Source organism: Chanodichthys erythropterus, chromosome 8 (assembly GCF_024489055.1).
Source record: "Chanodichthys erythropterus isolate Z2021 chromosome 8, ASM2448905v1, whole genome shotgun sequence".
NCBI lineage: Eukaryota > Metazoa > Chordata > Actinopteri > Cypriniformes > Xenocyprididae > Chanodichthys > Chanodichthys erythropterus.
In genome coordinates, this window is record NC_090228.1 from 847,839 (window position 1) to 863,140 (window position 15,302).

General features: G+C 36.5%; 2 protein-coding genes across 5 annotated transcripts in view; both read right to left on the reverse strand.

The window, feature by feature from the left end:
- ptpro (protein tyrosine phosphatase receptor type O) overlaps positions 1-13,849 on the reverse strand; it is a 41,418-nt gene extending 27,569 nt beyond the window's left edge. For all 3 annotated transcript variants that reach the window (XM_067391317.1, XM_067391316.1, XM_067391318.1), the window contains exons 1-5: positions 12,487-13,849; positions 3,578-3,857; positions 2,379-2,534; positions 2,144-2,296; positions 632-1,129 (exon numbers count right to left, since the gene is read on the reverse strand). In XM_067391317.1, coding sequence (XP_067247418.1) covers positions 632-1,129; positions 2,144-2,296; positions 2,379-2,534; positions 3,578-3,857; positions 12,487-12,552 — 1,153 coding nt within the window. In that variant the 5' untranslated portion in view covers positions 12,553-13,849. The remainder of the gene's footprint in view (positions 1-631; positions 1,130-2,143; positions 2,297-2,378; positions 2,535-3,577; positions 3,858-12,486) is intronic.
- A 1,020-nt stretch (positions 13,850-14,869) lies between these two features.
- Positions 14,870-15,302, reverse strand: part of syn3 (synapsin III) — an 84,829-nt gene continuing 84,396 nt past the window's right edge. For both annotated transcript variants that reach the window (XR_010895643.1, XR_010895644.1), the window contains one exon: positions 14,870-15,250. The gene's annotated coding sequence lies outside the window, so the exon portion shown is untranslated. The remainder of the gene's footprint in view (positions 15,251-15,302) is intronic.

Sequence of the window (15,302 nt, forward strand, 5' to 3'; positions counted from 1 at the left end):
TATGCAAGCAGTGTGATAAAACATGCAAGGAATGTGTGCTAATTTGTGCTAGAAACATGCTAAATCATGCTAGAAACATGTTAACAATGTGCTAATCCATGTTAGTAATGTGCTAATACATTAATTCATGCTAGCAACATGTTAAAACATGCTAATTCATACTAGCAACATGATAAAATGTGCCAGGATCATGCTAGCAAAATGTTAAAACACATTGGAAATATGCAAGTAGCGTGCTACAAAATGCTAGCAATGTGATAATTCATGCTAGAAACATGCTAATTCATGTTTACAATGTGCTAATAAATGCTAACAACATGTTAATTCATGTTAACAATGTGTTAATTCATGATAGAAACATGCTAACAATGTGATAAATCATGTTAGCAACATGTTATAACATGTTAAGATCATGCTAGCAATTTTTTTGCAAAACATGTTAACAATGTAGTAAAACATGCTAGAAATTATCCGTCAGAAATCATTGTAATATGCTGATTTGCTGCTCAGGAAACATTTATGATCGTTATCACTGTTGACTTCTTTCAAAAACTTTCCAAACTTTAAGATAACAAATGTAAAAGTGAAGCTATTTAATAGTTAATTCACAAAAGCACAAGATTATTCGCACCGTCGCGGTAGATGTAGATGTTGAACCCGTCGAACGAGGTGGGCGGCCGTGGCGGAGACCAGCGCAGCTCCAGCAGGATGGGCGACAGCGGCGTGGGCGTCACCCTGGGTTCAAAGTTCAGATCCATGGCTGAACCCGGTTCATTAGAGTCCTCGTATTCTGGAACCACTGCGTTGACAAACTCCTCCTCCCCCTCTGCAGTGGGGGCGGGGCTCCCCGTTGGCTCCGCCCACAGCGGCTCAGTGCTGTTCTCACGCACGGGTTCAGCTGTGCTGCTGTCGGCGGCGGTGACGGACGCGTTCAGAGGCGTTTGGGTAACGTCGATCTCCTCAGGATCCTCCTCTTCCTGCTCTTCAGTTGAAGGGACGTCACGTGCCCTGCGGAGGAATGATGCATTCTGGGATGCCTTCAGAACGGCCCCGTGCAGGTCAGTTCCAGGCGTTCCTCGGCCGCTGAGGGGGATGATTTTGAGCGACACGTTGAGAGGAGGGTTTGGGACTGCAGACGGAACATAACGTTAGACGTGAAACATCACAAACGATTAAATCCAGTCCACAAAAAACTATTAAATTATATTTCAAATACATATTTTCAATATATTATTCTTAAGCACATTTTATTTATGAGGTTTTTTTTAGATTAAAATCAGAATAAATCAAAGGTAGAATACATTTTTCATAGTTTGTGCATAGAATAAAAAAATAATTTAAATAAATAAAAAAAATATTTTTTAATTATTGAAGAATAAATATTAAATTATATTTTAGATACATATTTTGAATATGACATTATTTTAAAACACATATTATTATATATATTTTTTTCTGATTGCCATTATTTTCAAAGTGATTTCAACAGTTATTTATTTGATTAAATAATTTTTGTTAGATTAAACCAATTGTAGTATATAAAATCTAAAAAATAAAGTAAAAATTCAAATTAAAAATAAATTGGAGAAAAATAAAAATGAGAAAAAAAGCTTTGAAAAAATTCATTCAAATTAAATGCGCAAATTAAATAAAATTAAAAATTAATAAATAAATAATTAAATTATTTTTAATAAAAAAATTTGAGAAGAAACTTTATTTCATATTATTATTTCTCTCATTATATTATTCTGTATGACAATTGAGGTTTTCGTAATTGCTATAATTTTTTTGCAAAAGTGATTGCAATACAGTCATTTATCTAAATTATTTAATTATTGACATCAAAGGTACAAGAAATGTTTCCATGACATTAAATATTATCGTAAATAAAATCATGACAGTACTGAGACTAGATTTTTCTTTCACATTCCAGTAATGAGAGTTTGTGGGTAATAATGTTGTTAAAATAACTGGTAAAATTTTTCCTCACTCATTAGTGTGGACGGGTTTGGTTAATTAGCGTCTCGCTGTGAATCCGGAGAGTTTTCGTCAATAATTAACGGCACAGACGAGGTTCACCACAGCTCATGACCTCATCCAGTCGTTCCAGTGCTAATTAAAGGTCATGTGACGCGGGTCGTACCGGTGCGGTGCTGACGGGGCTCGTGGAGGATATGGCTGCAGCTGACCAGCGAGCTCCTGTTGACCGTGGCCTCTGAGATCAGCTGGAAGGTGATGTTGGTGTAACACGTGCCCGACAGCCAGTGCTTGAAGACCGTTTTCCCTTTGTGGAAATCTGCAGCGACAGAGAGCGTGGTGAGGATGATGATGATGAGGATGACGAAGATGTGTCAGTGTGAGGACACACAGCGCCGCACCTTTGTACAGCATGTAGCGCTGCTGACGGCCCTCCGTGAAGCTGATGTTCACTCTGGTGTAGATGTTCCTGTCCGGAGAACGGATCTGAAACACCACGCCGGTCTCTGGAGACGGACCGTAATCAGACATCTCAACGCTGTCTAGAGGAAGAGGCTCTGAACACACACACACACACACACACACACACACTGAGACTGGAGAATCAATGGCATCTCTTTGTTTTAAGACTGAAGACACTTTGCTCTTGCTGAAACTCTCATAATTGTTTAAAATTTGAGGACAGTATGACCAACATCTTAAATCATGGTGTAAGTCAGGTTATACCGTGGTAGCAGAATTACAGTATAATTATTTTTAGCTTGGAATTCAACCCAAATTTTATTTTTCTTGCCTGTTTTAATTAATTAATTTATTATTATTATTATTATTACTAAATTATTTATAAATGTTTATTATTTATTAATTATTATTGTTATTAATTAGCATTATTGCCTATTATAATTATTATTTATTTATTTTACAATATACAAATGTTTTATTTTTATTTGTTAATTATTAATGTCTATTTTAATTAATTACATTTATTATTATTTTGATTATAAATTTACTAATTTATTTATACATTTTTTATTAATTATTAATGCCTATTTTAATTAATTAATTTCTTATTTATTATTAATTTTATTATTATGGTTATTTATTAACTAATTTTATTTTTGCCTATTATTACTATTATTTTACTAATTTATTTATAAATGTTTTTTTTATTAATTATTAATGCCTATTTTAATTAATAAATTAATTATTTTATTATTATTATGGTTATTTATTTACAAATGTTTTATGACTACTAATCGATATTGCATATTTTAACAATTTGTTTTATTAATGTATATATTAATTAATTCATGTTTTCATTTTATTTATTAAATATTACTGCCTTTTTAATTAATTTGCCTAATTTAATTAATGTATTATTATTGTTATTATTACTCAATTTATTTATAATGTTTTTGTTATTAATTATTTTGCCTATTTAATTATTATTATTATTTAATAACCAATTTATTTTCAATGTTTTTTATTTATTAATTATTATTGCCTATTTTAATTAATTAGTTTTTCATTTATTATTTTCATAATATTAATTAATTCCTGTATGTTTTATTCTGATTGATTACACTGACTGCTGTCTTACTGGTCAGCACAGGGACGGTTCTGACCGCTCTGGACCCGCTGCTGTCGTTCCCGAGCATCAGACTGACGGAGTAACACAGGCCGTGGTACGAGGCGTTGAACTGCAGCGGCCGCGGAAGCGTCTGACCGTCGGCGGGTCTGGGGAATAACAGCGTGTGCGTGCGCGGCTCTCCGGACACCCGCACCGCGTACACGGACACGTCCGGCCTCACGTCATCAGCGTCCAGCGACATCAGCATCCGCTCGTCATCCAGTAACGTTACCTGGAACGGAGCCGCGCTCTGAGAGGAAGAACAACCGCATGAGTCACGCGCATCGACCTGCTTCATTCTGCTGTAAACCATCAATACAAACCAGATCAGCGTGATCACGTCATTAATAACGACTGAAGGACGGATAATGGGAAGAGAACACTTAAACACTAATAATCCCAAATGACATTTCAAGAGCAGAACTGACCAGATCCCAGAATTTTATAGAGATTTTCTACCAAAATCAGATGAAGATCCTCCTGCAGAAATGACCAATATTCCCTTAATCAAGATTCAATATGAGATGAAGAGTCTGAAGACATGAGAGAAGATTATTACCTGCGCGCGCACACACACACACTTTCCTGAGGGAAACAGACCAATCACAGTTCAGTATGCAAATATGAGCATTGCTGTCTGTTACATTTGAAACGCTGAACATTCCATCAGTGGAAAGGAGAATTTTAAAAATGATTTAAACATTTAAAACAAAAACTATAAAACTAAAGTCTGTACCGGACATATATGTGAACGATACGCTAGAAGATGCTAGACACATGCTAAGAAAATGCTAAATAATGCATGTAACAACCTTTAACATGTTAAACACGCTAATTCATGTTAGCAATGTGCTAATACATGCTAGCAAAGTGCTAATTCATGCTAGCAACATGTTAAAACTTGCTAAATTTTGCTAAAATATGCTAGCAATGTGCTAATTTATGCTGATTGTTGACTGTTACATTTGAATGCTGAACACTCCGTCAGTGGAAGTCAAAGGACAATTTAAAAATCAATTTAAACATTTAAAACTAAAGTCTGTACCACACACATATGTTAACAATACGCTAAAAGATGCTAGACACATGCTAATAATGTGTTAATACATACTAGTAACATGTTAATTCATGCTTGCAACATGTTTAAACATGCTTGGCTCATGTAAGCAATGTGTTAAAAATGCTAAGATCATGCTAGCAATGTGTTAAAACACATTGGAAATACGCAAGCAGTGTGCTAAAACATGTAAGCAATGTGCTAATTCATGCTAGCAAACATGCTAAAACATGCTAATTCATGTTTACAATGTGCTAATACATGCTAACAACATGTCAATTCATGTTAATGTGCGAATTCATGCTAGAAACATGTTAATGCTAGAAACATGCAAAGAATGTGCTAAATCATGCTACCAACATGCTAATTCATGTTAACAATGTGGTAATACATGCTAGCAACATGTTAAAACATGGTAAGATCATGCTAGCAATGTGCTAAAACACATTGTAAATACATGCTAGCAACGTGTTAAATCATGCTAGAAACATGTTAACAATGTGCTAATAAATTGTCTGTAACAGACAGCGATGCTCATATTTGCATACTGAACTGTGATTGGTCCTTCTTCCCAGACTAAACCCTAAACACATCTCACATCGTTATGGTTCTGGTGAGGGTTAATTAGGGGTTTAGAATACAAAAATCCAAACTAGAACATCAGTAACGAATGCTTTACTCAATATTTACTCTGGGCATCAGAAACACACGACATCTCGACTCTCTGTCAGGATATTAAAGCGCAGTCGAGGGATGAGCCTGACTGACCATATCTGTGGCATTTAATGTCTGCAAAACAGCAATCAGAAGAAGGTGAAGGATCTCCACGAATGAATGTGAGATTAAAGATGGAAACCCTGTGATGTGCAAGGGCATTTCCTCCTGCTGAAGGTTATCAGACATCTGTCTCTCTCTGTCTCACCGCTGATGGATGATAAATCTGTCGATGAGCTTCAGGCTCCTAATGAAAGAAGCTCTGATGGAGAGACTGATCTCAGTTCACACTGAAACCAGAGATCTTCTTCTTTCCAGCTGAATTTGTCCCATTTTTGATGAAGTCTGCAGCGCTGATTAATGTGAAGCTCTTTTGAAATGATCTGTACTGTATGAAGCGCTCTAGAAATTATATTATATATGAAATAATCTGAATCAAATCTCATCGACACAGATTGAATCTGAGACTCATTCACATTCTGGTTGTTGACTTTGCAGGATGTTAAAATTCATTTGTTAGATCTAATGAAATGCACATAAAATCTGCATATTCAAAAACAAGATGACAAATGCAGAGCCAGGATGAACTCATGAATATTCAAAAGCTCTTGGGATGCTGACATTAATATTCGCTGTTCTTTTGGACTGTTAATCTGACCGTCTGGAAACTCACAGAGCATCAGCAGAAACATCTCAGTCAAACTAGTCACCAATTCCTGTTTTTATGGAATATTGCAGTTTATTATAAATTATTTATCAGTGCACATCATTACTGTGGTAAATTCATGTTCCTGGTAATCTTGAATCACGAGGGCGGGGCAACCTGTCAATCACATGAGATCCACCAATAGCAAACCACAACCATCCAATCGATTCCCCACAGACAAAATCAAGCCCCGCCCTACATTTGTTCTTGTTTGCGAAGCCGTTTCACTCAGATATACGGCAAAATAGAAAAGAAAAGACCAGCAACTTCCCTTTCATGACTTATGAATAACACCATTGCTCTCTCAGACACACACACACACACACACACACACACACACACACACACACACACAGATGAATGAAGGTCTCAAACTGAACTCACATTATCATGTAAACGGGCGGATCTGAGCCGCACATCACAACATCTCGCTTCTGTCAGTAACGAGAGGAAGAGCAGCAGGAGGATGAGGATGAAGAGGCTGTAACGATGAAGATGAAGCTAAAGCTCTGGATTATCTGTGCCTTTAATCCTTCAGAAAGTCAAAGACACTGATAATCTTGCTTTTAATGACTGAACCCGGTGTGCTTTTGTGTTCCGGAGAGACGACGCTCTCAAGATTAACAGCCCATATAAACCCATTTGTGCTTCTGCACTCTTCAATATAAAGGTTTGTTATTGGCGTCAGTGGTTCCGTGAAAAACCCTTAACATCTTTCCACTGCACAGAAGGTTCTTTATAGCAGAAAAAGATTTCAAAATGTTCTTCATACTAAGAAAATAACAGTTATTTTAGAACCTTTTGAACAGTGGAAATGTTAAAGTTTCTTCATGGATCCATCAGTGCTTTAGAAGCTTTTAGAGGAACGTGACAGACGGACACAGCTCCTGATGGAGGAGCACAAGCTCATTCTGCTGACCAGCCCCTTCAGAGGGATGTTCCTCTGGCATTTAATTAAAAGTAAACACACTGGCATGTTCAGTGCAGCGTGAGGACGGTCAGACCGCAGCCGCCCCGCCGCTCGCCCAGGAAACACAACAAAGAGCCCACGCTGGCAGCTCGGACGCCCACCGTCACGCTCAATGGAAGGCCGATTCCAAACACTCATAAACCCCTCCCACTGCAACCACAGGAGGCTCAGACCCGCCCACAGAGCGCTGACTCGGCCAATCGAGTGCTCCGCCCACTCCAGAGGAGCGTGTGATTGGCAGCTCTGACTCAGCAGGGATTTTGGGCTCTTTTGAGATTCTCTGAATAGAAAAACATAAACCCAAAAACACAGCAAAATCTGTCTAAAGAGATTAATAAAATTAGAATATAATGTATTATCAAATATATTATATAGAATATAACATTTTATGGCCTTTAAGATGACAACTTATAATGACAATAAAACACATTTTGCCCTAAAATCTCATTACTCATTACATTTAACACAGCTGTCTTCTATGTGAATATATAGTAAAGTGTAATTTATTCCAAAGCTGAATTTTCAGCATCATTACTCCAGTCTTCAATGTCACATGATGATTTTGTTGAGAAAAAAATGTAAATACATAAAAAAAGCATAATGATCCTAAAAATAGGCCAAATGTGATTTCTAATTTGTTTCGATTTGAGTTTTCAGGTTTCACAAGTTCTTCTATGAAGGGTCTGTTCAGGAACATTAGATGTGTGTCTGTGAGAAACACGTGAGCGCTGAGACTCATGGGAAACTATAAAAACATGGCGCATGCACAGCGGCCCGAGTATCAGCTCCGAGGAATCGATTTCAAGCGTCTCCGGTCGAGATACAAGAGTCTTTGTGTTGGAGGAGAGAGACGTCTGTATCGTCAGAAATCAAATGTCATGTGACCAGCACTGTAGACACGACACATCACAAACCAATCGATATCATTTCATCATGTACTGTTTAGTTCACTAGCGGTGGAAAGAAACATCACAATACTATTGTTTCAAAGTCATAATTGTGAATTTTTTCTAAGAATTGAGTTTATATCTCACAATTCAGACATTATAATTCACAATCTTACATTTACATCTCTCAATTCTGAGGAAAAAAACTTAGTTATAAAGTTATAGAGTATATAAACTCGTAATTATCATATATAAACTCACAATTACATGTTAATATAAACACAATTACAAATTATAGAGTATAAAAACTCACAATTATAAGATATAAATTCACAATTACAAATTATAGAGTATATAAACTCACAATTATGATTTATAGAGTATAAAAACACAATTATAAGATATAAATTCGCAATTACAAATTATAGAGTATATAAACTCGCAATTATGAGTTATAGTGTATAAAAACACAATTATAAGATAAATTCGCAATTACAAATTATAGAGTATATAAACTCGCAATTACAAGTTATAGATATATAAACTCGCAATTACAAGTTATAGATAAACTCACTATTATGATATATAAACACAATTACGAGTTATAAAGTATATAAACTCGCAATTATAAGATATAAACTCGAAATTATGAGTTATAAAGTATATAAACACAATTACGAATTATAGAGTATATAAACTCGCAATTATAAGATATAAACTCGCAATTACAAATTATAGAGTATAAAAACTCACAATTATAAGATATAAATTCGCAATTACAAGTTATAGAGTATAAAAACACAATTATAAGATATAAATTCGCAATTACAAATTATAGAGTATATAAACTCGCAATTACAAGTTATAAAGTATAAAAACTCACAATTATAAAATATAAATTCGTAATTACAAGTTATAGAGTATATAAACTCACAATTATGAGTTAGAGTATAAAAACTCACAATTATAAGATATAAATTCGCAATTACAATTTATAGAGTATTAAAACTCACAATTATAAGATATAAATTCGCAATTACAAGTTATAAACTCGCAATTATGAGTTATAGAGTATATAAACTCTCAATTATAAGATATAAATTCGCAATTGACCTTTCGCCGGGAGTTTGATTGACAAGCGATCTAACCAATCAGAACGCCACATCCGCCATTTAGTTAAAAGATTAACCTTGGTGGAGTTAAACTTGAAAAATGGTGTTTATTGACGTCTTTCCGCGTTTGAAACAACATTCATTCTCATGTTCATGAACTAATAGGAAGAGATGATCGTTTTTTACGAGCGGTTGAGCTGAGGATCTACAGCAATCTGTCACGACCATGGTCACGACACATTAAAGAGCAACAAAACGGTTTTTATTGTTTGAATTTCTTTAATAACTACACGGTTTGAAAGCTGGGACTTTGTTTAATATCATAAGCAACCTGCTCTGTCTTGTCTGTCGATGTGTGGTCAGTATCCTCTTTGTTCCGCAATGTATTTTACACTGCGTGTGGAGTGAGAGCGCCACGGCTTGTCGGACAAAGCAACAGTAACTAAGGGGGGCGGGGCTCGGCGAAAGGCTAATTACAAGTTATAGAGTATATAAACTCGCAATTATGAGTTATAGAGTATATAAACTCACAATTACAAGTTATAGAGTATATAAACTCACAATTACAAGTTATAGAGTATATAAACTCGCAATTACAAGTTATAGAGTATATAAACTTGCAATTATGAGTTATAGAGTATATAAACTCGCAATTATGAGTTATAGAGTATATAAACTCACAATTACAAGTTATAGAGTATATAAACTCACAATTACAAGTTATAGAGTATATAAACTCGCAATTACAAGTTATAGAGTATATAAACTTGCAATTATGAGTTATAGAGTATATAAACTCGCAATTATGAGTTATAGAGTATATAAACTCACAATTACAAGTTATAGAGTATATAAACTCACAATTACAAGTTATAGAGTATATAAACTCGCAATTACAAGTTATAGAGTATATAAACTCGCAATTATGAGTTATAGAGTATATAAACTCGCAATTATGAGTTATAGAGTATATAAACTCACAATTACAAGTTATAGAGTATATAAACTCACAATTACAAGTTATAGAGTATATAAACTCACAATTACAAGTTATAGAGTATATAAACTCGCAATTACAAGTTATAGAGTATATAAACTCGCAATTATGAGTTATAGAGTATATAAACTCACAATTACAAGTTATAGAGTATATAAACTCACAATTACAAGTTATAGAGTATATAAACTCGCAATTACAAGTTATAGAGTATATAAACTCGCAATTATGAGTTATAGAGTATATAAACTCACAATTACAAGTTATAGAGTATATAAACTCGCAATTACAAGTTATAGAGTATATAAACTCGCAATTATGAGTTATAGAGTATATAAACTCACAATTACAAGTTATAGAGTATATAAACTCGCAATTACAAGTTATAGAGTATATAAACTTGCAATTACAAGTTATAGAGTATATAAACTCGCAATTATGAGTTATAGAGTATATAAACTTGCAATTATGAGTTATAGAGTATATAAACTCACAATTATGAGTTATAGAGTATATAAACTCGTGATTACAAGATAGATTTTTTTCTCAGAATTGTGAGATATGAATTGCATTTGCAGTTATAAAGTCTGAATTGCAAGATAAGAAGTCATGAGAGCTGCACGGAGATGCCGTGTACTAAATGAGTGAAGTACGCCGCAGCTGAGCGCGTTTGTTCATTGAGTCGCAGTGCTTTTGCAGCATCAGTGGCAGTAAATGAGGCGTTCGAATGCGATGGGATTCTCCAGTGAAAGCCGGAGTCTGTGCCAGCCTTCATCTGCACACACTGAGGGTCATGTACGCCACGGCCCAGACGCGCTCAATGGCCGTCCTGTGTCTTCGTGAATGATGACAAAGAGCGTCAATGAGGCCAGACCCACATTCACCGGCTGAAGGGGCTTTTCAAGCTCGTCCGTGTTTCACTGCTTTAGAATATCAGACTTATAACACATTTACACGGTAAACAGTGATGATGTAAGGTCTGTTTAATAAAGATTTCCAGCTAAACTCATGATCTCACTGGTGTTTTCCGCTCTGACAGTAAAGACTCTGACTGCTGCTGATGGAGCGTTTATGTGATGAGCAGCAAATCTCTGATGGTTCATGTATTATGGATTGATGGATGAAAGAGGAGCGTTTCAGATCCAGACACGCACGTGCTCCGTTTAAAGCGGACAACTAAAGCCACGGTCTTCATCTGCATCCGTCTGATGAACACGAGCACTTTTACAGCACCTCGAGTCTCATAATCCAGTGCCTGGATAAAATAACTAGCAGCTCAAAGCTTCAGAGCAGCATTAACTTTTCATGTGCTGAACTTCAGTGAAATGTAAAGTGTGTGAACGTGCTGTCGTCTTAAACTAATACAAGACATTTCCACTGAGGTTTAAGAGCGATTTATCCAGACAACTAGAATTACAACTATTCGTATGAAGTTCATAACAGGAGCAGGGATAAAATCCAATTAAATCTCTATGGAACCACACAGATTCGCCACAGACTTAGAACAGAGCAAAAGCTTGTCTGATAGCATGGCAACCATTGCTAGGGACTGGCCAGTGATGTTTTAAGGCGGAGCTTAATGAAGAGTTGTTCATGCACTGACACTCAGTTCAACTCGAGTCGATTCCAGGAATCAGAATCAGGAGAGTGTTCGAATCGAACCATCCTACCACCCATGCTGTTAAAAACCAGATGTTTTCTAAAACATTACTGTAGGATGATCAGATGTGTGTTACTCTGAGCTCATGAAAACCTCTAGAGTCAAACACACACGAGCAGAAATCACTGGAGACGAACCTGAATCACAACAGCGTCTCCATCACCTGCTGAGGAGCATCACTGAAGATCATCCGTCTGACAGTCTGTGATTACTGATGGCTGACTAACACACACACACACACACACACACACACACACACACACACACACACACACACACACATTCCTGCAGACTGAAACATAACTCTAAATAAGCTTTAAGCAATATATAACATGTTTAATAATACTAATAATAATAATATCCCAATAAAAATAGCATAATAATAACAATAACATCAAAAAAAACGACTAATAATAATAATATATACTATACTGCTATTATTAATATCACTATTATTACAGAATACATGTTTAATTTCCTGTGCAGCAGTAACAGTGAGTGAAAGCCGACTGATGCTTCACACACACACACACACACACACACACACACTCACACACACACACTGTGTGACCCAGTTTCGCCTGCAGGAATATTGTAGCAGATTCTGATCGTGTAACTCGCATCAGTTCCTGCTGATATCCGACACACACACACACACACACACACACACACACACACACACACACACACACACACACACACACAAGCTGATTTAATGACGCGCGCGTGTAATTAACGCTTCACATTATTGATCTAGATTTAAAGAATACACGCACCTGAATGATGAAGATGATGATGATGAAGAAGCACAGCGATAAAACCCAGCGGAGAGCAGAACTCATGTTCGGTCGGGAATCAATCGGACTCTTTGATTCTCAGTGTAGCACATCCGAACAATAGCGAGTGGTCGAACTGCGATCGGACCTGGCCCCGAACCGAGCCGAACATGAACGAGTGAAGCTTCTGCCGTCAGAGCGCGTGTGTTCCGTCCATCTGCCGCCGGCCTCGGTTCTGTGTGCTCGGTATCGGGTGTGTGGTTCGGCTCTGCGGGACGGATGAATGATGGAGACGCGCGGAGGCTCTAATGAAGCGCAGCAGCGGGTTTCTGTCTCTCGGGGCGCGTCTCAAATCCTCCGGCGCGCCCTGATTCTGACCGTGCGTCGCGCGCCTGTGACGCTCACACGCTGACTTCTATCTAGGCAGATGAGCAGGATTTGAGACACGGCCATCTGTCGCCCCGCCCTGAATCTCTGAACACAAGAAGACTGAATCTCATCACATGAACAGACCTGCTTTACATCATCCTCATGCTACCTCATGTTTATTATACACTAATAACAGTTTCTGAATGATTGTTCAATATCACAGACTGTTTGTGTGTTGCGCATGAAATATTGCACTATTTATACATGTAATATATAATGACAATTAGGCTATACCAAATCATTTTTAATAGTACATTTTGTCTGCAAATTTAATAAATCTATCAATCTATCTATCTATCTATAAGTAATGATATACCAATGCATTCATAAAATATAGCATTTTACAAAAAAATTAAAAATGGTCAACACTTAAAATGGCCGACATGGGAAAATTAGATATTGTTAATCTAAAGATTTGTGATTTTTGGTCAAACTGTTCAGAAGTTATAAGCAAAAATTGCCATTTTTTCCGTATCTCCTGACCACTAGGTGGCACTGCACCGAAACTGTGCAGGTACCCTCAGGTCATGCTTGTCATAACACACCAAATTTGGTCAGAATACAGTAGAGAGTTGTTATTTGAAACTAATCAAGTTGAATTTCGTAACTTTTTGTCGACATTGACTGAAGATGATCTGATTCGATTTTCATGAAAATCACAGCAATGATCTCCTAGCAAACATTTGAACGTTTATTGGCCACTGAAAAGACGTCCCTCCGACACGTCCCGTTATGGTCGAAAAATAGTTCCAATATGAAATTCGAACGGATGTCTTTACGTTATCTTATTAATTAATTAATTATTATATATTGAACTACACGTAGCTAAAAGTCAAAGTAACAATTATACCTGCAACCCTAGCGAATTATAGACATGTTCAAACATATCTGAAAATGTGCTGTATTACGTATTTTTACAGATTTTAAGACATGAACAGATTAAAATACAGCATTTTACAAAAAAAAAATTAAGAATGCTTAACACCTAAAATGGCCGACATGGGAAAATTAGATATTGTTAATCTAAAGATTTGTGATTTTTGGTCAAACTGTTTAGAAGTTATAAATAAAAATAGCAATTTTTTCCATTTCTCCTGACCACTGGGTGGCACTGCGCCGAAACTGTGCAGTTACCCTGAGGTCATGCTTGTCATAACACACACCAAATTTGGTCAGAATACACTAGAGAGTTGCGGAGTTATAGCCTCACGTCCACTTTGATGCGCACTTCGGATTTGTTTGCGTGTTATTTGAAACTAATCAGCTTGAATTTCGTAACTTTTTATCGACATTGTCTGAAGATGATCTGATTCAATTTTCATGAAAATTACATCAATGGTCCCCTAACAAACATTTGAACGTTTATTGGCCGCTGAAAAGACGTCCCTCCGACACGTCCCGTCAAGCTTGAAAAATAGTTCCAATATGAAATTCGAACGGATGTCTTTATGTTATCTTATTAATTACGTAATTATTATATATTGAACCACACATAGCTAAAAGTCAAAGTAACAATAAGTCATGCAACCCTAAACGTATCTGAAATCTTTTTTCGGAAATGTTCTGTTACGTATTTTTACCGATTTATGCTGTCCTATTTTTGGCCAGGGACACGACGTTGCCGTCGGACCAATGTTTGCTGGGCTAGAAGATATGTTGAAAAGCATAGGAATGACATTATATGGTGAATTCTTGATTCAAGGAATCAGAGGAAAAATACTTTTGTTTCTATCCCTTACGGTTCAAAAGTTATTAGCATAAACATTTGTGCAAATTTGGACAGTTGGTGGCGCTAGAGAGTTTGAGTTAGAGACTTAAAATTGGCTTTGGTTAATGTTCAGATTGTCATCTATCTGTGTGCCAAATTTCAAAACTTTCCCTCAAGTGGTTCTATGGGCGACCATAGAACAACAACAACAACACAAAACGCGCATGCGCACCGTCGGTCCTCGGCCACTAATTAAACCTTATAAAAGAGTCGTATGAACAACAAAGAATTAATACAATCAGTTTTAAACAATCACTGACTCATTACAGACTCCATCCATCTCTGATTAGCCTGCACAAGCAGCAGTTGTGTTTGTTTTACACTCATAATGAAGAGTTTTGATTGTGATTCATAGTCAGATGAGAGAATGCTGCCTCTTAACAGCGACACAGCCGCTGGCCAATCAGCATCGAGCTTCCGCTTTTCTTTTTTCCTCAGATGAGAGCTGTTGTGTGATTGGCTGATGAGCTTCACCACGGTGATGGAATGTGGACAAAGGGTTTCCCTGATGAGCTACAGCAGCGACCACGTGATCTCAGGATCGATTCACGCCTCTGAAATCAGGAGCTGCCGATCAAAATGTTGGAATAAACCGCTGGAAACTAGATGCACTATTGTG